This window comes from Eumetopias jubatus, unplaced genomic scaffold (assembly GCF_037043125.1).
Source record: "Eumetopias jubatus isolate StellerSeaLion01/CBP00866 unplaced genomic scaffold, mEumJub1_p1.0 scaffold_8, whole genome shotgun sequence".
Classification (NCBI taxonomy): domain Eukaryota; kingdom Metazoa; phylum Chordata; class Mammalia; order Carnivora; family Otariidae; genus Eumetopias; species Eumetopias jubatus.
The window spans coordinates 51,094,535-51,119,163 of record NW_028274814.1 but is presented as its reverse complement, the minus strand read 5'-3'; the positions used below and the strand labels follow the sequence as shown (position 1 = coordinate 51,119,163).

At 36.9% G+C, this 24,629-nt stretch overlaps 1 protein-coding gene across 3 annotated transcripts in view; it reads right to left on the bottom strand.

Moving 5' to 3' along the window:
- Positions 1-24,629, bottom strand: part of ATF7IP (activating transcription factor 7 interacting protein) — a 123,781-nt gene that overhangs the window by 5,914 nt on the left and 93,238 nt on the right. For all 3 annotated transcript variants that reach the window (XM_028119683.2, XM_028119682.2, XM_028119681.2), the window contains exons 10-14: positions 9,247-9,311; positions 7,718-7,796; positions 6,802-6,957; positions 4,503-4,685; positions 2,306-2,418 (exon numbers count right to left, since the gene is read on the bottom strand). In XM_028119683.2, coding sequence (XP_027975484.1) covers positions 2,306-2,418; positions 4,503-4,685; positions 6,802-6,957; positions 7,718-7,796; positions 9,247-9,311 — 596 coding nt within the window. The remainder of the gene's footprint in view (positions 1-2,305; positions 2,419-4,502; positions 4,686-6,801; positions 6,958-7,717; positions 7,797-9,246; positions 9,312-24,629) is intronic.

Here is a 24,629-nt window from a genome sequence, read left to right as displayed (position 1 = left end):
GCTTAGTAGCAGTAATGTGCGCATAGTAAGAACTCAAAAAGGATATGCTGGATAATTTCAAGGAAAGCAAATGTGTTGAAATTCATATGCCTAGTGGAAAAAATTCATATACATATCTGGAAAAAGGCAGAATCCACAGTTAAAAAGCTAAAATGAATATAAAGTTAGAAGGGAAAAAAATCAAATTTAAATAAAATATTGAAAGCTGAAGAAGTAGAAGTGATTTGAATGCTAGCCATTTTGCTCTATTTTCTCTCTAAAATTATCTCTTTTTTCCTTAAGTGATTTAGTCACCTAGGTAAATAACGTTAAATAAACATGTAGGTAGCAAGATCCAAGAGAAGATGGCTGAAGCCATGAATCCAACTGGAGGGAGCACAAGAATTTAAGGAGTTTGACAACAGCTTTAATGGCTGTTATGTCCCTTCTAATTCTTAAAATTCTAGGATTCTGAATCTGCTCATATCCTGAAACTTAATAATTAAGTCAACTGAGTTTTGTTTTTTTCATTTTTGTCATTGCAATGGAGGTTTTTGTTCAAGTTTTACAAATAAAATAATACAATAGGGATCTGCTTCAAAATAACCCCGTGTATACATGGATTGTCAAAATAAGTGGGTGGCATTATATATGAAAAAGATTAGCCATATGCTGATAAGTGATGAGTGATGGGTAAGTGGGAATCGTCATAGTATACTCTCTATTGATATATTATACTCTCTATTGATATATTTGCAAATTCTCATTTAAAAGCATTTTTTACATTAATTAAAATAAAATTTAAAAAAAGTTCCTTCTGAAAAAAAAAAGTTCCTCCTGTAAGATACACAGTTTATTATAAGACAATACACATGGGCTCCTGTTTTTTTGAAAAAAAGCTCTTGATAGGTCATCAAATTTGTAAAACTATGGGGCGCCTGGGTGACTCAGTCAGTTAAGCATCTGCCTTCGGCTCAGGTCATGATCCTGGGGTCCTGGGATCGAGTCCCACATCGGGCTCCCTGCTCTGCTGGGAGCCTGCTTCTCCCCCTCCCACTCCCCCTGCTTGTGTTCCTTCTCTCACTGTCTCTCTCTGTCAAATAAATAAAAATAATAATAATAATAATAAATCTTAAAAAAAAATTTTAAAAATTAAGAGATTTTTACTCTATATTTTTTGAAGGAATATGGAATGAAAAAAATTATTTGTAGCTGCAAACAACAGTAATGATATATTGACCACATATTCTAATTACAGGGCCAGATTTGAAACACTGAAAACACTGCAGGTGCTGGGATCAGACAACCTGTGTTAAAATGGCTCTGACATTAGCTTGGGTAATGACACTGAGTAACCTGAGTAACCACTTAACATCTTTGTGACATGGTATCCTCTTCTATCAAAAGGAGAATAATAATCCTCATAGGGATGTGAAAATTAAATAAAATAATACATGTACTTAGCAGAGTGCCTGTTATATAGTTAGTGCTCCATCAACATTAATTTTTTCATTGTAGTGGAGTAAGAAAAATAACAGCTATTAAGAGGATAGACTAGAAAGCTGGAATGCATGAGTTTTTATGAGGTATGACCTTGGGCTGGTTACTCTCTGTGTATAAGCTGCCATATCTATAATAAAGAATAAAAAAGGAGAGCAAGACTCCTAAAGGATTCCTGAGGACCAAGTATATTTACAGTGCCTGGCACATAGCAAGCACTCAAGAAATGCTAGTAATTATTATGCATACTTAAAAAGGGACTCTTTGCTTGGTGAAAAGTGATATGAAATCTCAATCTCCTCCCTTCTCATAAAGCCAGCATTTCCATTTACATGGTATACCATACCAAATACTATTATAATCATGTCACAGAATAATGTGACATTGTTTTGGAGCCTAAATCTAAGACGACATCTTTGATCTTCTCTGTCATCTCTTAACAAATGAATTCCCAATACCATTAGATTATTAAAAACAATAAAGTGATGGCAATATACCAGTTAGACCTGCTATAAGGTTTTGAGGAAAAGAATAAAGCTAGAACATGAACAACACTTTTTAAAATACTCTTTTAATGTAACCATGAATTAAAAAATGGTCTATTTTACTTCACATGCCCCAGGTATGGACGCTTCTTAAACACTGTATACCACCACAAGCAAACTCAGTGATCCTTGATGACTACCCTCCCTAAGATGGTATCCCTTCTTTAAAGAAGACCTGTCATTACCTCTTGATAAACTAGGTTGAAGGATAAATGCTAACTACAATAATATTTGATAGCTCTATGGTTGAAAAGTTTGGAAATCCAAACATCAACACTTACAGTATGCACTTGTGGTGGTCGGTGATGCACTGTGAGCTGAGGTCCTGTTGATCCCAGGGTTAGTCCATTGTTTACAACATATGTAGTTGCTTGAGGCACTCGAACTGTGACACCTACAAAAGAAAATTAAGACATAAAACTAGAATTCTAGGGACACCTCAGGGGCTCAGTCAGTTAAGCGTCTGACTCTTGATTTTGGCTCAGGTCATGGTCTCAGGGTTGTGAGATCAAGCCCTCCATCAGGCTCTGTGCTGAGCATGGAGCCTGCTTAAGTTTCTCTTTCTCCCTCTGCCCTTCCCCCCATCTCTCTCCCTCTCTAAAAAACCCAACTAAACAAACAAAAACCCTAGATTTCTAGTCTAAATTTGGTAGAACACAGATTAAACACTTGAAGCCAGCAAAGTGATGTTTTTAAAATTTGGAAGGAAAAACATTTCTAACCTTGAAGTCTACAATCAACCAAATAATAAGCATGAGGAGGAAGAAATGTTCCTGTATGCAAGCAACCAAAAAAAATCTATCTCTATAAACCCTTTCTCAAGTAGCCTTTGGAGGATGTGTGTCACCAATTATGAGAGTGAAAATCAAGAAAGAGGAAAACATGAGATGCAAGAAACAGTGGAGATCCAGCACACAAGAGAAATAAATGGAATCCCTACCAGGAGGACTATAAGCAAAAACCCTAGAACAGTAGAACACAGTGGTACACCACATGTAGAAGTCAAACAGGCCAGATAAAGGTAGACAAATTGAAGCTGTCCTCAAAAATACTTCTGCTTGGGCACCCTGGGTGGCTCAGCCAGTTAAGCATCTGCCTTCAGCTCAGGTCATGATCCCAGGGTCCTGGGATCAAGTCCCATGTCGGGCTCCCTGCTCACTGGGGAGCCTGCTTCTCCCTCTCCTCCACACTCGTGTACTCTCTCTCGCTATCTCTGTCTCTCTCTCAAATAAATAAATAAAAATCTTAAAAAAAAAAACAAAAAACCTCAGCTGTCTCATCTTTTCAACTAGAACAGAAATCTCAACTATAAGTTATCCTTGGTTCATGTTAATGAGGTTCCTCACTTTCTCTCCATGCCGTGAACAGCTGAGGATACTCAATTCACTGAAGAGAAAACTATTCTGACATATGTTAGGGTAACAGAAACAGACAATTTTAAATCAACTACTGCCCGGACCATATTACTGCCATATATTCAGTTCCTGGCCCATACTATAGTTCTGCCAGGTACCCTGACTATAGTGTGCCCAGTTTCCCAGAACTAAGTTCATGACCCTACTGACTGATTTCCCAGAAAACGCTCTTGTAAACTTGAGAAAAACTGAAGCCAGATTGTGAACCAGAGACTCTACTTAGTTTATTTTCTCCTCAAAATCATCACCTAATAATGGCAGTTTCTTTAAACAGCTAGATTTGCCCTTGCTATTAAATTTTGCAAAACTAAATATTTTTGGTGATATTTATTTGGTGGCAAAATCATACACAAAAGCAGAAAGTGAAGATGGTGGCTACCTCTGATGAAAAGGGAGAGGGATACAATGAAGGCAAATAGTAGGCTTGTAGGATACTGATAAAGCTCTATTTCTTAGACTGGTGGAGATTTCATAGGTGGTTCATTTTGTTAGTTTTCTTTAAACTTTACATATACTTTTTATATAAACTTGTTTGTATGCTATATTTTACCACTAAATACAGTATATATATAAAATTATATATGTGTGTGTATATATCTGTGTGTGTGTGTGTGTGTGTGTGTGTGTGTAGAAACAACAGATTTCCTTTAACATATTCCTGTCTTCTATTTCTCAACCATCTTCCACACCCTTAAGACTCTCTCTCATTGGAGGCTATCCTTAACCATCATTTCCATTATCTGGGTTATGCCACAATTAATCATTCCCACTTTAATTAGGTAAGGTATCTCTTAAGAGAGTGCAGACCACTATCAAAGGAGCATTGTGATAATATAGGCCATAAATAAAATTAAATTGAAGACAACACATGGAGCACAAATCATTTGATACACATGTCCAATTTTTCTGGTTAACTCTCCTAAGGGAAGAAGAAAAATTGTCAATAGTTTTAATATAATAAGCATTTTTTTTTTTTTGCTAAATCTAATGTCAGTATAAGCCCACTAAATGCTGAAGAACTACACGTAACTTTGAGGTCATACACAAGAAAAGAGTCTCTTACTATTTTGAGGATTGACCTGCCGAACAGCAGGAGCCTGCATAACAGTTCCTCGCAGGGGAGCCTGAGCTGGTGGTGCTGGGAGAGTTGTATAAACCACCTGGTGGTTTGCAGGAGCTCTTGGTACAGGGAGTCTTGTGGTCACCTGAGTTACTGGACGATGTGTTACATTCACTGTGGTTGGAGCTAATGAAAAGCAGAAAAACATTAAAATGCAGGTAAGTAAACAGTTATTAATGGTGATTAATTTTGCACAAAATCTAACTATAATAAAGAGAGAAATACAGACAACAGTCTCCTTTTGTAATCTTGACAGAGAAGAGTGTTATGGCCAACCAAAATTAATAGTAACTATTATTACAATCCAAACTTCAGAAGGAAAGAGTACCTCAACCATGTAAAATGACCTCCCCACTCTTCAGTTTGACTTGATGATAAGCATGTAAAGATAAAGACCTGAGAGTATGATCTTAAGGGAGTGACTTAAAAGAGCAAATTTTCACTTCTCAATGTTTAATTATTCTTAGTAGAGTGGGATTTGGGGCCCTGAAGGTCTTCTACTAATGGCATAAATCCAGGAGTAACTGTATTCCCACAGTTCAAGAAATTATCCTTAATTTTCTATCTGGCTGGCTATTGTAACAGACATTTTCTTTAGGTGAACCAAACCATCTCTTAATTCAAAACAATAAAACATCAATTAAAATAAAGAATTCTTCCTTCTCTATTCCAGCATTCCTCCTAATTTATGTTCCAGAGAACATTCATGCGTTGAGTGATGTTAACATGTATTTATCAAAAAAGTCCTAACTGTTCACTGGCAGCATAGAACTACAATAATTATTTTAGGAATTAATAACTCTCTGAATTATCACATTTTACAAATAACCACATAACTATATAATAAAAGATAATAAAAAGTCTACTTTCATACAGAAAAATGGGTTCCATAATAAAACAAATTTGGAGGTAAACACTGGATATGAGACATCTGATAAAAAGGTCTCTTTACTAATGACTTATTTACTAATGTCTTTACTTAACTTAGTCTTTACATATCTGAACTTTCAATGTGAGAAAGGGGAAGAAAGTACACAAGGAGGAATACTTACCCCTTCAACTCCTTATTACCCATTTCATTATCTATTATGCACATGGTTTGCATAATGATATTTCCTTCTAAATTATATAAATTGGCGACTTGAAACTTTGATTTCACTAGATACAATTCCATGTGAATTCAATGTTTTCCTTAATGAGAAAAGTCCATATATAATTTTGCAGATAAATCTCTAATGATGGGCTATTTTATTTAAAAAAAAAAAAAAAAAAGACAGGGGCACCTGGGTGACTCAGTCAGTTAACTGACTGCCTTCAGTTCAGGTCATGATCCCAGGGCCTTAGGATCAAGCTCCACATCAGGTTCCCTGCTCAGCAGGGGGCCTGCTTCTCACTCTCCCTCTGCCGCTTCCCCTGACTGTGCTCTCCTGCTCTGTCAAATAAATAAATAAATAAATAAATAGATAGATAGATAGATAAATAAATAAATAAATAAATAAAATCCTTAAAAAAAAAAAAGTACAAACTGCCTTAGGGCTCCTGGGTAGCTCAGTCAGTGGAGCGTCGTCTGACTCTTGGTTCTGGCTCAGGTCATGATTCAGGGTTGTGAGATTGAGCCCCATGTCAGGCTCCACACTCCACAGTCTGCTTGAGATTCTATCCCCCACCCTCTACACTCTTCTCCCCACTTGCATGTTCTCTAATACATAAATAAATAAATAAATAAAATCTTAAAAAAAAAAAAAAAAGACAAACTGTCTTGGTTCGCTTCCCAACAGTTTAGGAGATCTAGGCTACCTCTTGAAAATATATAGGATTTATAACTTCTTGAGAGGCAGTGTGTAAAACATTATCTCCAAATGGTGGTGTTAGGCCAGTTAAAACTAGTTCACATTAGGAATCATTTAAAATTTTTTTCTTCATCAGTCATTACTTTGTGGTCATAATCAGAATGAATCATTATAGCCATCCCCTCAAAAGAAACTATATTCATTCTGCTGCTTATAGTGGCAGATGACAAAAACATGTGATTTTTCTTCCTTATAACCACTCTGTATCAGTCAGTGGTGCTACTTAAGATGGTCAGCAAATCTAAGTTACACTACATTCAAAAAGATGCACTGTCCTCAAAATGACAGAGAATTACCCTTAATTTTCTATCTAATCTTTCCACTTACTTCCATAGTCCTATTTCACTGTAAGCAAAACTAAAAGCTTCAACTCAGTGATTCGGCAAGTTTACCTGTAGGTAGTAAATGTATGGTTGTCTGAGATGGTCCACTTGTTGGCACCCCAGATGGCTGAAGAGGTGGTGCAGGCTGGATGGGTTGCAATGGTCGAGACACAGGCTGAGAAGAACCCATGGTTGACACAGGAGTATGGTTTAGCTTTTTAGGGTCTATTAATTAAAAGTGAGACATGGTGATTACTGACAGACAAAAATTAGAAATACAGGTTTTTCTTTTATTTGTGAATTTTACATGTGCTTGCCACTTAGTCACATTTACCACTAAGAGAACAATTTATTTCTATTTTAATTATGTGCACATTTACCAGGTTAAAACATCACATCATGGCCTTAAAATAATTCACTGTTGATTCTACCACATACTCTAATTCACATTTATAGAAACATAATTGTACATTGTTTTTCATGAAAGAATCCTATTACTGAACTCAATTACAATATCCTGTCAATCAGAATAATTTCATTTCCTATATTCATACATATCTATGTATCTACTATTATCTATAGCCAGGACATTTTCCTAAGCAAACACCTATAAATTGATGAGTTTTTTTTATCAGTGATCTTGAACTCCGATTACTGCTGTTTAGGTTCTTTTGTTTGATAATATAGATGGTTGCTTATTTACACTATCCAGTCATTAAAATAAGATACACATAGAGTGTCTAATCTCAAAAAAGATATAGGACAGCCTATGGAATAAATGTTTGCATCTCAGACGAAGCCCTTAAAAAGAGTTAACCACTATATGGCATAATATAAAAACTCTTATTCTAAAATAGATAAAATAGATACAAACACATCAAGCATAATGTTGTAGAGATCTGTCTTCACTGATTACTACACTGGATTAAAAGGAAAAAATGTTATCAACACATTCCTTGGTACTGGTACAATTACTTATAAGTACCTTGTGAACCTCCACTCTCTTCATCATCCATTGTGAGATCAATGACACCACCTGAATCACTGCCTGTGGCTTTTCCACTCTGAAAAACAAAACTTCTGCATTTTGCAAAGGAAACTAGCAGACATAAAGGAAAAATGAAATAATACTAAGGGGCAACAAGGATAATGAATAGTCTGGTTCATCTGGACCACTAAATGGCATTCCTTGAAAAAACAGAGTTTGTCAGACAAATGACCCCGAATACTCATGAGCTATACATCTGTCATACAGAAAATAATTTTGAAAGACTTTTGCAAGAATTTCTAAGAGTTTTTCTTTTTAATTTGTCCATTGCATAGGGCTATTAAAGTGATTAGGTGCTTGATTCAACACAAACACCATTTTCCAGCATTTAAAATGTTGACCAATACTACACTAAATTATCAATATTAATTCACCAAAACACCAAAGGCAACTTCAAAGCTAGAATTAAGTTATATAAAATAATCTATGTTTTTCCCCCTAAAAAAAGGTATGCTATGGTAGGATATGGTGTGCTACACCATACCTCACTGACATCCAACCTGACCTAAGTCAACCTATTGTCCCCAATCATTAGAAATGTAATTTTAAAAAAAATTTTAACTACATAATAGCAACAACAGTACAATACAGACCTAAAGAACCAGTATCTTTAAGTCAAAAAGACTGAGGGCATCTTTTAGTTCCAGCTCATATTAACAATGTGAATTTATGTTAAAAGATAAGATCCTCAATTTCCAAACTCCAGATATGGGGTCTGTAATGAGGATCAAACCAAATATACAGACAAAGAGCTTAACACCAGGCATAACATGTGCTGTGTAATAAATACTAATCATAATTACTTTATAACATACTGAGATCAGCTCCAAATGATTAAGGTTTTCAACTGCAAAATTCAGACTTTACATAATTGAAGAAAATAATTCCTTGACATTGAAAAATTCAGGCCCAATCCAAAAATAATGATGTAATTCTAAATCTTACAATTATAAATCTTTCTATGATGACGACTTAATACAAAATGATTTGTTAACTAACACAACAATCTAAAATCTAAAATCTAAAAGTTAACAAATTCTTAAAGAATGTAACAGAATCTACTTGCTGCAATGTATTTATAAGGTCCAATTTTCAAAATTTACTAAATTTTAAATTTATCAAAAATTATTACACAAACATGCAGAACCCCAGTAAAGTAGAACCCAACTAAGGACAAAAGACAGTCAAAAGAAAATTACTCCAAGTGGAACCAGATGTTGAACTCAGCAAAGACTTTGAGCATCTTTTAAGTATATATTCAGAGAAATAAAGGAAAATATAATATTAATGAATGTACAAGAAATCTCAAAAGTAGAAACTGGAAAACAAAAATAGAAATTCTAGGTCTGAAAAGTATGATTACTAAATTAGAATAATTTTCATTGTATTAAAAACTATTGGATGGAAATCCATTATCATGTGGACTGTAATTAGAATTTTACTTTGAAACAAAGAAGAAATCTTACCTGTGATGTGCTATCAGCTGCTTTCTTATTAACAGAAGCATCTATTGTTTTGTTTGTCTGGTTTTCTGAGGAGTCAAAAAAAAAGGCCATTTTTAAAAACACCTACACAATGTGAAAGGTTTGGTTATCTTATATACAACAATTAATGTAATTATCTCCAATTGTTTTTTTTTCTCTTAACATGTCACATATGTAAATGAACTCTCTCATAGACCATTGCTACAGTAATTTTCAGAAGGGCAAATTCACAATAGACAGAAAAAAATTTCACATACTCTCATTGTCCAGAATATTTAACTCTATCCTAAAAAATATCTTCAGACAAGTAATATAGGATGTGCATAACTTAAATGTCCTAACATAAGTAAATGGTTAAAACATAATTATTCCATACTATATGCCTTTGGAGAAAAACATGAAATGACATGGCAAAAATATAATAAATTCATTAGCAAACTACACAGTGATTCTGAGAAAATATATATGCATAATCTCAGTAGTTCAATCACAGATGATATTTTAATGCATTTTTCAACTAATTTGTATTGAGTCTGTGATAAACACGCATACCCACACACGAATGTTACTTCCAGAACAGCAAAGAAATCAAGTATGTTTTTCTGCCTCAACTTCTAAAGAGAAGGTATTAAATTTTAGCAAATGTCTTTAGCATCTACTGAGGTGATTATGCAACTTTTTCTCTTTGGTAATGTGGTGAATTTCCAATGTTGAAACATCCTATCCTTGCTTCCTGTAGATAGTAACATTCGTGGTCAAAATATGGCATTTCTTTCATTTCAAATCTTCAGAACACAGATAAGAGTAAATCATTCATGCTAAAAAGAAAAGAAACAGAGGTAGAACTATGTATTTCATTATATATAAAACACACATACACACAAACTCCTGTACATCAAAAAAATATGGATAAACATCTACCTATTAAAAGAGGTTTTTTTCGAGGCTAGAGGAGTAACAAGGAGACCCTTGTAATCTCTACCTTTCTGAATTACCTTAGTTTTCTTGTAGAAAGAATATATTATATATTCTTTACTTTTAAAAAATATCTTAAAATTACTTCATTTAAAATGAATCAACATCTGTTCTGGACTGTGAAATTCCTGAAATAGTAGTTAATAAAAACAAATTTCGGGGAGGAGCATGATGGTGGAAGAGTAGGAGACCTAAATTTTGTCTGGTCATAGGAATTCACCTAGATAGTTATCAAACCATTCAGAACATCTACAACCTCAACAGGAGCTTGAAGAAAAGAACAGTAGCAATTCTTTTTTTTAAAGATTTTATTCATTTGAGAGAGAGAGAATGAGAGAGAAAGCACATGAGAGGCGGAAGGGTCAGAGGGAGAAGCAGGCTTCCCGTCGAGCAGGGAGCCCAATGCAGGACTCGATCCCAGGACCTTAGGATCATGCTGTGAGCTGAAGGCAGATGCCTAACAAATGAGCCACACAGGCGCCCCATAAAATCTTTTTAAATTTTCATCTTTACAGTTATATTCCATCCCTTCATCGTATTTACTCTTATTTTTCTCTCTCTATATATGTTTTTCTTTCGCTAAAATGTTGGGAGGCAATTTCTTCTAACAGACCAAAATACACTCAAAATCTAGTGTGTGGCTCTGTTCTATTCACCAGCCTGATCATATTCTTTTTTTTCCCCCCATTCTTTTCCCTCCCATTTCAGGTCTCTTCTGATTTGTTTAGTGTATTTTTTTCTGGGGTTATTGTTACCCTTTTAGCATTTTGTTCTCTCCTTCATCTATTCTCCCCTGGACAAAATGACAAGACGGAAAAAAATCACCTCAAAAAAAACGACAAGGGGCAGCACCGACAGCCAGGGACCTAATCAATACAGAAATTAGTAAGATATCAGAACTAGAGTTCAGAATGACAATTATAAAGATACTAGCTGGCATGAAAAAAAGCATAGAAGATACTAGAGAATCCCTTTCTGGAGAAATAAAAGAACTAAAATCTAACCAAGTCGAAATCAAAAAGGCTATTAATGAGGTGCAATCAAAAATGGAGGCTCTAACTGCTGGATAAATGAGGCAGAAGAGAGAATTAGTGATACAGAAGACCAAATGATGGAGAATAAAGAACCTAAAAAAAAGAGATAAATAACCATGGGATCCCGAGGGAAGAATTCGAGAGATAAGTGATACCATAAAGTGAAACAACATTAGAATAACTGGGATCCCAGAAGAAGAAAGAGAGGGGCAGAAGGTATATAGGAGCAAATTATAGCAGAGAACTTCCCTAATCTGGGGAAGGAAACAGGCATCAAAATCCAAGAGGCACAGAGAATCCCCTCAAAATCAGTAAAAGTAGGTCAACACCATGACATCTAATAGTAAAACTCACAAGTCTCAGAGACGTGAAAATCCTGAAAGCAGCCCGGGACAAGAGGTCTGTAAAGTACAATTGTAGAAACATTAGATTGGCAGCAGACCTATCCATCCACAGAGATCTGGCAGGCCAGAAAGGACTGGTATGATATATTCAGGGCACTAAACGAGAAAAATATGCAGCCAAGAATACTATATCCAGTGAGGCTGTCATTGAAAATAGAAGGGGAGATAAAAAGCTTCCAGGACAAAAACTAAAAGAATGTGCAAACACCAAACCAGCCCTAGAAGAAATATTGAACGGGGTCCTCTAAGCAGAGAGCCTAAAAGTAACATAGACCAGAAAGGAACACAGACAATATACAGTAACAGTCACCTTACAGGCAATACAATGGCACTAAATTCATATCTTTCAATAGTTACCCTGAATGTAAATGGGCTAAATGCCCCAATCAAAAGACACAGGCTATCAGACTGGATTAAAAAAACAAGACCCAATGATATGCTGTCTGCAAGACTCATTTTAGACCCAAACACACCTCCAGATTTAAAGTGAGGGGGTGGAAACCATTTATCATGCTAATGGACATCAAAAGAGAGCTGGGGTGGCAATCCTTATAACAGACAAATTACATTTTAAAACAAAGACTATAATAAGAGATAAGGAAGGACACTACATCATACTTAAAGTGTCTATCCAACAAGAAGATCTAACAATGGTAAATATTTATGCCCCTAACATGGGAACAGCCAATTATATAAGCCAGTTAATAACAAAATCAAAGAAACACATTGACAATAATACAATAATAGTAGAGGACTTTAACATCCACCCCTCACTGAAATGGAGAGATCATCTAAGCAAAAGATGAACAAGAAAATTAAGGCATTAAATGACACGATGGACCAGACGGACTTCACAGATATATTCAGAACATTTTATCCCAAAGCAACAGAATACACATTCTTCTCTAGTGTACATGGAACATTCTCCAGAATAGATCACACCCTGGGTCAGAAATCAGGTCTCAACCGGTACCAAAAGATTGGAATCATTCCCTGCATATTTGCGGACCACAATGCTTTGATACTAGAACTCAATCAGAAGAGGAAAGTTGGAAAGAACTCAAATACACGAAGGCTAAAGAGCATCCTACTAAAGAATGAATGGGTCAACCAGGAAATTAAAGAAGACATTAAAAAATTCATGGAAACAAATGAAAATGAAAACACAACTGTTCAAAAGTCTTTGGAATGCAGCAAAGGCGGTCCTAAAAGGAAAGTATCTGGCAATACAAGCCTTTCTCAAGAAACAAGAAAGGTCTCAAATACACAACCTAACCCTATACCTAAAGGAGCTGGAGGAAGAACAGCAAATAAAGCCTAAACCCAGCAGGAGAAGAGAAATAATAAAGATCAGAGCAGAAATCAATGAAATAGAAACCAAAAGAACAGTAGAACAGATCAACGAAACTAGGAGCTGTTTCTTTGACAGAATTAGTAAGACTGATAAACCCCTGGCCAGACTTATCAAAAAGAAAAGACCCAAATAAATAAAATCATGAATGAAAGAGGAGAGATCATAACCAACACCAAAAAAATACAATTATAAGAACATATTATGAGCAACTATATGCCAGCAAATTAGATAATCTGGAAGAAATGGATGCATTCCTAGAGATGTATCAACCACCAGCATTGAACCAGGAAGAAATAGAAAACCTGAACAGACCCATAATCAGTAAAGAAATTGAAGCAGTCATCAAAAATCTCCCAAAAAACAAGAGCCCAGGGCCAGATGGCTTCCCAGGGGAATTCTACCAAACATTTAAAGAAGAATTAATACTTATTCCTCTGAAACTGTTCCAAAAAATAGAAATGGAAGGGAAACTTCCAAACTCATTTTATGAGACCAGCATTACCTTAATCTCAAAACCAAAGACCCCATCAAAACGGAACTACAGACCAATATCCCTGATGAACATGAATGTCAAGAGTCTCTCCAAAATACTAGCGAACGGGACCCAACAGTACATTAAAAGGATTATTCACCATGACCAAGTGGGATTTATTCCTGGGCTGCAAGGTTGGTTCAACATCTGCAAATCAATGTAGTACAATACATTAATAAAAGAAAGGACAAGAACTATATGATCCTCTCAATAGATGCAGAAAAAGCATGTGACAAAGTACAGCATCTTTTTTGATGAAAACTCTTCAGAGTATAGGGATAGAGGGTACATAACTCAGTATCATAAAAGCCATCTATGAAAAACCCACAGCGAACATCCTCAATGGGAAAAAACTGAGAGCTTTCTCCCTAAGGTCATGAACATGGCAGGGATGTCCACTATCACCACTGCTATTCAACATACTATTAGAAGTCCTAGCCTCAGCAATCAGACAACAAAAAGAAATAAAAGGCATCAGAATCAGAAAAGAAGTCAAACTCTCGCTCTTTGCAGATGACATGATACTTTATGTGGAAAACCCAAAAGACTCCACCCCAAAACTGCTAGAATTTATACAGGAAGTCAGTAAAGTGGCAGGATATAAAATCAATGCACAGAAATCAGTGGCATTCCTATACACCAACAACAAAACAGAAGAAAGGGAAATTAAGGAGTCGATCCCATTTACAACTGCATCCAAAACCGTAAAATACCTAGGAATAAATCTAACCAAAGAGGCAAAAGATCTGTATTCAGAAAACTATAGATTACTCATGAAAGAAATTGAGGAAGGCACAAAGAAATGGAAAAATGTTCCATGCTCATGGATTGGAAGAATAAATATTGTAAAAATGTCTATGCTACCCAGAGCAAGCTACACCTTCAATGTTATCCCTATCAAAATACCATCAACTGTTTTCAAAGAAATGGAACAAATAGTCCTAAAATTTGTATGGAACCAGAAAAGACCCCGAATAGCCAGAGGAATGTTGAAAAAGAAAAGCAAAGCTGGGGGGGGCATCACAATTCCGGACATCAAGCTCTATTACAAAGCTGTAATCCTCAGGACAGTATGGTACTGGCACAAAAACAGACACATAGATCAATGGAACAGAACAGAGAGCCCAGAAATGGACCCTCAACTCTATGGTCAACTAATCTTCTTCGACAAAGCAGGAAAGAATGTCCAACAGAAAAAAGATAGTCTCTTCAACAAATGGTGTTGGGAAAATTGGACAGCCACATGCAGAAGAATGAAACTGGACCATTTCCTTACACCACACACAAAAATAGACTCAAAATGGATGAAAGACCTATATGTGAGACAGGAGTCCATCAAAATCCTAGAGGAGAACACAAGCAGCAACCTCTTCAACCTCAGCTGCAGTAACTTCTTCCTAGAAACATTGCCAAAGGCAAGGGAAGCAAGGGCAAAAATGAACTATTGGGACTTCATCAAGATAAAAAGCCTTTGCACAGCAAAGGAAACAATCAACAAAACCAAAAGACAACTGACAGAATGGGAGAAGATATTTGCAAATGACGTATCAGATAAAGGACTAGTATCCAAAATCTATAAAGAGCTTATCAAATTCAACACCCAAAGAACAAATAATCCAATCCAGAAATAGGCAGAAGACATGAACAGACATTTCTGCAAAGATGACATACAAATGGCCAACAGACAACATGAACAAGTGCTCAACATCGCTCGGCATCAGGGAAATCCAAATCATAACCTCAATGAGATACCACCTCACACCAGTCAGACTGGCTAAAATTCCCAAGTCAGGAAACAACAGATGTTGGCGAGGATGTGGAGAAAGGTGAGATACCACCTCACAGCAGTCAGAATGGCTAAAATTATCAAGTCAGGAAATGACAGATGTTGGTGAGGATGTGGAAAAAGGGGAACCCACCTACACTGTTGGTGGGATTGCAAGCTGGTGCAGCTACTCTGGAAAACAGTATGTAGGTTCCTCAAAAAGTTGAAAATAGAACTACCCTATACGACCCAGCAGTTGCACTACTGGGTATTTACCCCAAAGATACAAATGTAGGGATCCAAAGGGGCACCTGCACCCCAATGTTTATAGCAGCAATGTCCACAATAACCAAACTATGAAAAGCCTAGATGTCCATCAACAGATGAATGGGTAAAGATGATGTGTGTGGGGGTGTGTGTGTGTGTGTGTGTGTGTGTGTGTGTGTGTGTGTGTGTGTGTGTATAAAACAGATTATGCAGCCATCAAAAAATGGAATCTTGCCATTTGAAAGGATGTGGATGGAACTAGAGGGTATTATGCTAAGCGAAATAAGTCAGAGAAAGATAATTATCATATGATCTCACTGATGTGTGGAATTTGAGAAACAAGACAGAGGATCATAGGGGAAGGGAGTGTAAAATGAAAAGACGAAACCAGAAAGGGAGACAAACCATAAGAGACTCTTAATCTCAGGAAACAAACTGAGGGTTGCTGGAGTGGTGGGGTGGGAGGGATGGGGTGACTGGGTGATAGACACTGGGGAGGGTATGGGCTATGGTGAGCGCTGTGAATTGTCTAAGACTGATGAATCACTGACCTGTTCCCCTGAAACAAATAATACATTATATGTTAATTTAAAAAATTAAAAAAAAATTCCAGGTTACTGTTCCTACATGGTAGAGTAGTAAAATACATTGATGCCATTACAAAACTTTATCAGTGATTTACCACCAGAGTTTCTTATATATAATATTAGAATATATTCCCTTGGCTTTGGAATAGAGTTTTATTCACATAACTTTAATTATATTCCTTAATCCAGGTTTTTATTTAATATTCCCTGCTCCTTTATTGTAGACTTTTATCTTGATTTTTTTTTTTAAGATTTTATTTATTTGACAGAGAGACACACTGAGAGAAGGAGCATAAGCAGGGGGAGCAGGAGATGCAGGCTTCCCGTGGAGCAGGGAGGCCGATGAGGGGCTTGATCCCACGACCCTCAGATCATGACCTGACTCAAAGACAGACACTTAACAACTGAGCCACCTGGGCGCCCCCTGATTTTTAATGTAACATTTTACCATTTCACTTATAATATCTACTTCAGATAACTATAAATCAATCTATCAACCAATAAAACTGGTGAAGGTGAGAAATCAGAAATTATACCACAAAATCTTTCTATCATTTGGGAAACATCTCTAATTCTCATGATTGTTAAAACATACTGTCACTTTTAACCAACACTGCATTTTTACTGGAGTCATGAAAGGGTTTTCACAGGAATGTCCCTTAGTAGGTGCTGGATTTTCAGTGTATTAAATGAATTTCAAAACTTTTAAATCATTCTCACATCATTTCCCATCTAGACCACTACCAAAGCTTCCTAACTGGTCTCCCTAACTCTACCTTTTATCTCCCCCAAACCCTTTTCTTCACTGTAGCCAGTGTTCATGACTGCAAAATTCCCCTGCAAAAATCCTTTCATCCCATTGCCCACCATCTTTCCATTTATTATCAAATACCTTTTCCAGATCTCCAACATCCTCACAGAAATCTCCTATCTTAACATTAACCACATTTACAATTAATTACTTATTTAATGGCAAAGTTCCCTATTTGACTGCAAGCTTGGTGATAATAGGGACCATATGTACATTTCTGTGTGTCTGCAAGATTTTAAACCAATTACAGGTATTCAGTATTTCATGAATGAATGAAATTTTCCAAATTTTTATTTAAATTCTAGTTTGTTAACATATAGTGAAATATTGGTTTGAGGAATAAAATTTAGTGATTCATCACTTACAGATAACACCCAGTGCTCATCATTAACAAGTGACCTTCCTTAATACCCATCACCCATTTAACCCTCCATCAATCTTAGTTTGTTCTCTAACCTTAAGAGTCTCTTAAGGTTTGTTTCCCTCTCTCTTTTATCCCCCTTTCCCATATGTTCATCTTTTGTTCCCTAAATTCTACGTATGAGTGAAATCACATGGTATTTGTCTTTCTCTGACTGACGACTTGTTTCGTTTAGCATGATACTCTAGCACCCTCCACATCATTGCAAATGGCAAGATTATTTTTGGTTGACTGAGTAATATTCCATTGTGTATATATACCACCTCTTCTTTATCCTTTATCACTTGATGGACATTTGCACCTTTTCCGTAATTTGGCTATTGTTGACAATGCTGCTATAAACATCGGGGTGCATGTACCCCTTTTAATCTATATATTTTTTTAATATTTGGGTAAATATCTAGCAGTGCAATTGCTGGATTGCAGGGTGGTTCTAATTTTACCCTTTTGAGTAAACTCCATACTGTTTTCCAGAGTGGCTGCACCAGTTTGCATTCCCACCAACAGTGCAAAAGGATTCCCCTTTCTTTGCATCTTCACCAACATCTGTTGTTTCCTGAGTTGTTAATTTTAGCCATTCCGACTGGTGTGAGGTGGTTATCTCACTGTGGTTTTGATTTATATTTCCCTAATGATGGGTAATACTGAGCATTTTTTCATGTGCCTGTTAGCCATCTGTATGTCTTCTTTGGAAAAATATCTATTCATGTCTTCTGCCCTGTTTCTTAATTGGATTATGTTTTTTGGGTATTAACTTTGGTAAGTTATTTATAGATATTGGATAATAACACTTTATCTGATATGTCATTTGCCAATGATATATGTCAGAATATTCTACCATTCTGTAGGCTGCCTTTTAGTTTTGATCGTTTCCTCCACTGTCCAGAAGATTTTTATCTTGATGAAATCCCAACAGTTCATTTCTCCTTTTGTTTGCCTCGCCACCATCAATGTGTCTAGTAAGAAGTTGCTACAGACCAGGTAAAAAGGTTGCTGCCTGTGTTCTTCTCTAGGATTTTGATGGTTTCCTGTCTCACATTGAGGTCTTTCATCCATTTTGAATTTATTTTTGTGCATGTTGTAAGAAAGTGGTCCAGTTTCATTATTCTGCATGTGGTTGTCCAATTTTCTCAACACCATTTGTAGAAGAGACTTTTTTCCATTGGATATTTTCTTTCTTGCTTTGTTGAAGATTAGTTGACCAATCAGTTGTGGGTCCACTTCTGGATTCTATATTCTGTTCCACTGATCTATGCGTCTGTTTTTGTGCCAGTACCATACTGCCTTGATGATTACAGCTTTGTAGTACAGCTTGACATCTGGAATTGTGATGCCTGCCACTTTGGTTTTCTTTTTCAGGATTGCTTTGGCTCTTCAGCATCTTTGTGGTTCCACACAAACTTTAGGATTGTTTGTTCTAACTCTGTGAAAATGCTGGTGGTATTTTGATAGGGATTGCATTAAATGTGTAGATTGCCTTGGGCAGTATAGACATTTTCACAATATTTGTTCTTCCTGTCCATGAGCACAGAATATTTTTCCATTTCTTTGTGTCCTCTTCAATTTCTTTCATAAGTGTTCTACAGTTTTCAGAGTACAAATCTTTTACCTCTTTGGTTAGGTTTCTTCCTAGGTATCTTACAGTTTTTGGTGCAATTGTAAATGGGATCAAGTCCTTGATTTATTTTCTCCTGCTTCGTTATCAATGTATAAGAAATGCAACAGATTTCTGTACATTGATTTTATACCCTGCAACTCTGCTGAACTCACGTACTAGTTCTAGCAATTTTTTGGTGGAGTCTTTTGGGTTTTCTACATAGTGTATCATGTCATCTGCAAATAGTGAAAGTTTGACTTCTTCCTTGCTGATTTGGATACCTTTTCTTTTTGTTGTCTAATTGCTGAGGCTGACTCCCAGTACTATGCTGCATAGTAATGGTTAGGGCGTCTGGATGGCTCAGTTGGTGAAGTGTCTGCCTTCAGCTCAGGTCATGATCCCAGGGACTTGGGATTGAGCCCCGCATCGGGCTCCCTGCTCAGCAGGAAGCCTGCTTCTCCCTCTCCCACTCCCCGGCTTGTGTTCCTGTTCTCACTGTCTGTCAAATAAATAAATAAAATCAATAAATCGATAGATAAGACAGACAGACAGATAGTAATGGTTAGGGCAGACATCCATGTTGTGTTCCTGACCATAGAGGAAAAGCTCTGTTTCTCCCCATTGAGGATGATAATAGCTGTGGGTCTTTCGTATATGGCCTTTACAATGTTGACGTATGTTCTGTCTATACCTACTTTGTTAAGGGTTTTTATCAGGAATGGATGCTCCATTTTGCCAAATACTTTTTCTCCATCTATAGAGGGGATCATATGGTTCTTTTCCTTTCTTTTATTAACATGGTGCATCACGCTGATTTGCAAATACTGAACCAACCCTGAAGCCCAGGAATGTCACTTTATCATGGTGAATAATTCTTTTAATGTACCACTGGACTGGATTTGTTAGTTATCTTGTTGAGAATTTTTGCATCCACGTTCATCCAGGATATTGGCCTGTAATTCTCTTTACTAGGGTCTTTGGTTTTGGAATCAAGGTAATACTGGCCTTGTAGAATGAGTTTAGTAGTTTTCCTTCCATTTGGTATTTTGTGAACAGTTTGAGAAGAATGGGTATTAATTCTTCTTTAAAGGTCTGGTAGAATTCCCCTGGGAAGACATCTGGCCCTGGAATTTTGTTTGTTGGAGGATTTTTGATTACTGATTCAATGTCATTGCTGGTTATGAGTCTGTTCAAATTTTCTATTTCTTCCTGTTTCAGTTTTGGTAGTTTGTATGTTTCTAGGAATTTGTCCATTTCTTCCAGATTGCCCAGATTGTTGGCATATAATTTTTCGTTAACATTTAAGTGTATTTCTGTGGTGTTGGCTGTGATCTCTCCTCTCTCACTTGTGATTTTATTCAGGTCCTTTCTCTTTTCTTTGTGATAAGTCTGGGTTTTATCGTTTTTATTAATTCTTTTAAAGAATTAACAGTTCCGTTCTTAGTTCCATTGCTCTGTTCTACTGGTTTTTTATTTCTATATCATTTATTTCTACTTTAATCTTTATTATTTCCCTTCTTCTGCTGGCTTTAGGCTTTATTTGCTGTTCTTTTTCTAGCTCCTTTAGACATAAAGTTAGTTTGTGTATCTGAGCCTTTTCTTGCTTCTTGAGGTAGGCCTGTACTGAAATATACTTCCCTCTTAGGACTGCCTTTGCTGCATTCCAAAGGTTTTGGACTGCTGTATTTTCATTTGCATTTGCATCCATGTATTTTTTTAAATTCTTCTTTAATTTCCTGGTTAACCCATTCATTCCTTAGAATGCTCTTTAACCTCCATGTATTTGTGGCCTTTCCAAAATTTTTCTTATGGTTGAGTTCAAGTTTCATAGTGTTGTGATCTGAAAATATTCATGGTATGATTTCAATCTTTTTGTACTTGTTGAGGGCTGATTTATGACCCAGTACGTGCTCTATTCTGGAAAACGTCCATGTGCACTCAAAAAGAATGTGTATTCTGGGCACCTGGGTTGCTCAGTCTGTTAAGTGCAAGTCCCAAGTCGGCGTGGGGGGGGAGGTCCCTGCTCAGCAGGAGGTCCGCTTCTCCCTCTGCTCTTTCCCTTTGCCCCTTCCCCTGCTCATGCATGCACACTCTCTCTCACAAAAATAAATAAAATCTTAAAAAGAAAAGAAAAATGAATGTGTATGCTGCCTTAGGATGAAATGTTCTGAATATATCTGTTAAGTCCATCTGGTCCAGTGTGTCATTCAAAGCCATTGTTTCCTTGTTGATTTTCTGCTTAAATGATTTATCCATTGCTGTAAATGGGATGTTAAAGTCCCCTACTATTACTGTATTATTATCAGTGAGTTCCTTCATGTTTGCTATTAATTGATTTATATATTTGGGTGTTCCCAAGTTGGGGGCATAAATATTTACCATTGTTAGATCTTCTTGGTGGATAGACCCTTTAATTATGATACGGTGCCCTTCTTCATCGCTTGTTACAGTCTTTGGTTTAAAATCTAGTTTGTCTGATATAAGTATGGCTACTCCAGCTTTCTTTTGACATCCATTAGCATGACAGATAGTTCTCCATCCCCTCACTTTCAATCTGGAGGTGACTTTAGGTCTAAAATAAGTCTCCTTTAGGCAGCATATAGATATGTCTTGCAGCATATAGATGTGTCTTTTTTTTATCCATTCTGATACCCTATGTCTTTTGATTAGAACATTTAGTCCATTTACATTCAGAGTAACTACTGACAGATATAATTTAATGCCATCGTGTTACCTGTAAAGTGGGTGTTTCTGTGCCTTTCTAGTCCTTGTTGCTTTTGGTCTTTTTTTCCCCACTCAGAGTCCCCTTTAATATTTCTTACAGTGCTGGTTTAGTGGTCATGAACTCATTTAGTTTTTGTCTGTCTGGGAAACCCTTTATTACTCCTTCTATTCTGAATGACAGCCTCTTGGCTGCATATTTTTCCCATTCAGCATGCTGAATATATCATGTCACTCCCTCTGGTCTGCCAAGTTTCTGTGGACAGATCTGTTGTGAATCTGATCTGTCTTCCCTTGTAGGTTAAGGACTTTTTTTCCCTTGCTGCTTTCAGGATTCTTTCCTGTATTTTGTGAATTTGACTATAATATGCCTTGGCGATGGTTAGATTTTCATGGATTTAATGGGAGTTCTCTGTGCTTCTTGGATTTTGATGTCAGTTTCCTACCCCAGATTAGAGAGTTTTCAGCTATAATTTGCTCGGACAAGTCTTCTGCCCCCTTTTCTCTCTCTTCTTCTTCTGGGACTCCTATGATACAAATGCTACTATGCTTTAAGAAGTCAATGAGTTCCCTAAGTCTACATTTGTAATCCAGTATCTTTTTTCCCTCTTCTTTTCATGTCACTGATTTTTCTGATTGTTGGGAAAGCCTGTTATATTCCGGCTCCTGAGAGGAATGGCTATATTAAGAGGAGGTTAAAAAAAAAAAAAAAAAAAAAAGGCAACTAGATTCTATTTCCCCTAGAGCTAAAGCTTTAAAGCACTCTATTTAGTAGACTTGGTGCTGTATAGGGTTCATGCTGGTCTTCTGCGGGAGGGGCGTACTGTGCTGATTCTTCAGGCGGACTTGCCCTAGTGAAGATGCACCTGCAGGGTGCATGGGGGCAGGGTTTGGTGTAAGCAGCTCTGGCCTCCACTGGGTGGTGGTATTTTGCTCACTCTAGTAGGTCAGTGCTGAAGTGGGGGAGGAATGGCATGAGACCCCTCTCTTGTACCTAGAACCCGCGCAGGGGAGTGAGTTCACCCCTGCCACTCTTCTGTGAGGAAGTCCTCACAGAAGAGCAAACAATCACCCTTCTTGTGTCTCCAGTTTCTGTCAGATTCCTGCCTTCACCCTGTCTGTGTACAAGCTGTATGCCTGCCAGGGGGCACAGTACTCCTGTGTTTTATCTCAGGCATGTGGCTGGGTTTCAAAACTCCAAGTTTTAAGGATCAACACTGATCCTCTGGGGGAGGGTCTTGCCATGCTTTTGCTGTTTGCTGTTTTGTCCCAGAAAAGCAGTCGCACGACTAGGCAGCAGTTCAGAGTTTATGGTAAGTGCAGCAAAAAGCCAGCACCAAGGTTTGCTGCCCTAAGCCAGTGTCTTTATTCCTATGCTAGGAAACAAGGCAGCACCACTTCTTTTGTCCCCGGACAGGCTGTACCACCACTCCCAAATGCACTCCAAGAGAGGGAATTGTTTCTCCCTGTGCGACCCAGGGGATCCTCAGACCATGCTGCCCACTCCCGGGTCTCTGTCCTCCTTCCCCACAGGAGCACGACTATGTCTGCCAGGCACGAACAGGGTGATGGCAAGGCCTTCTAAAACTTCAGACTTTGTGACCCACTGCTTATAACAACTTTCAGTAGTTAGTCCCTCTCCTTTTCCCAGTCAATAGTTTGGGGGAAAAATTTTTCTAGTGTAATCCCCTGTACACTGCTTTTCTCTCTCCCTCCCTCTCCTCTCTCCATAATTAGGGCTCCCTCTCCTCCTACAGTTCTTTTCTCCCCCAAATCAACTCTCTGCAGCTTCTATGTACCACAATGTAATTGTTTCTCTACGCTAGTTGTGTAGCTTCCTCCCTCAAACTGATTTCTTGGGTGTTTAAAATGATCTGATATTTACCTAGCTTGATACTACCAATGTACTTGAGAGATGAGGCAAGCATAGGGTTCCCTTACTTCTCCAGCATTTTAACTCCTCCCCATGAATGAATAAAAACTGTAATTTAGGTCCTAAATCTCCCAGCAGTCTCTAAGAGGATTTTTACTTTACTATCAACAGAAAATATTGACTTACACTACGAGGACACATGAACTATAATAAAAGACATACAAACGCATGCATTCTAGTTAGAGAGCCTATGTTCTCATTAAGTCAATAATACCTACATAAGTATAAGATTTAAAAAGTTTTAATTATTTTCCCTCTCACACTCCCTGTGCTTGTGTTCCTCTCTCACTGTGTCTCTGTCAAATAAATAAATAAATAAATAAATAAAATCTAAAAAAAAAAAGGTGGCGCCTGGGTGGCTCAGTCGCTACGCTTCTGCCTTTCGGCTCAGGTCATGATCCCAGGGTCCTGGGATCAAGCCCCACATTGGGCTCCCTGCTCCACGGGAAGCCTGCTTCTCCCTCTCCTACTCCCCCTGCTTGTGTTCCCTCTCTCACTGTGTCTCTCTGTCAAATAAATAAATAAAATATCTTTAAAAAAACAGAAAGTTTTTAATTATACAACTAATTGATTTATCATATTACAAATGTATTAAAGGTTGGCTTCAACCTTCATATTCAGCCAAAATTTGCCATATGGTTTCAGCTTAGGTTTTGGGAAGCCTAACAGCTAAATACCTACTGTGACATCATTTATGGCACCTCTAAAATTATGCTTGATTAAAGAATATATCATTTCATCAGATCTCATTCTCATTAGCATGACGAAAAATATACAAAAAAGCTTATCATACCCAATAATCTACTTTCAAAACTAAGTAAGCACTCTATAGAGAGAACTTGAAGTGAAGATCTCCTTAATTTATAAAGTACATAAAAATATATTAAATATATGTTAAAATATAAAAGTTTAAGTATAAATGTATATTATTGCAAAAGTAGAACGATGTAGAGATTAAAAATGA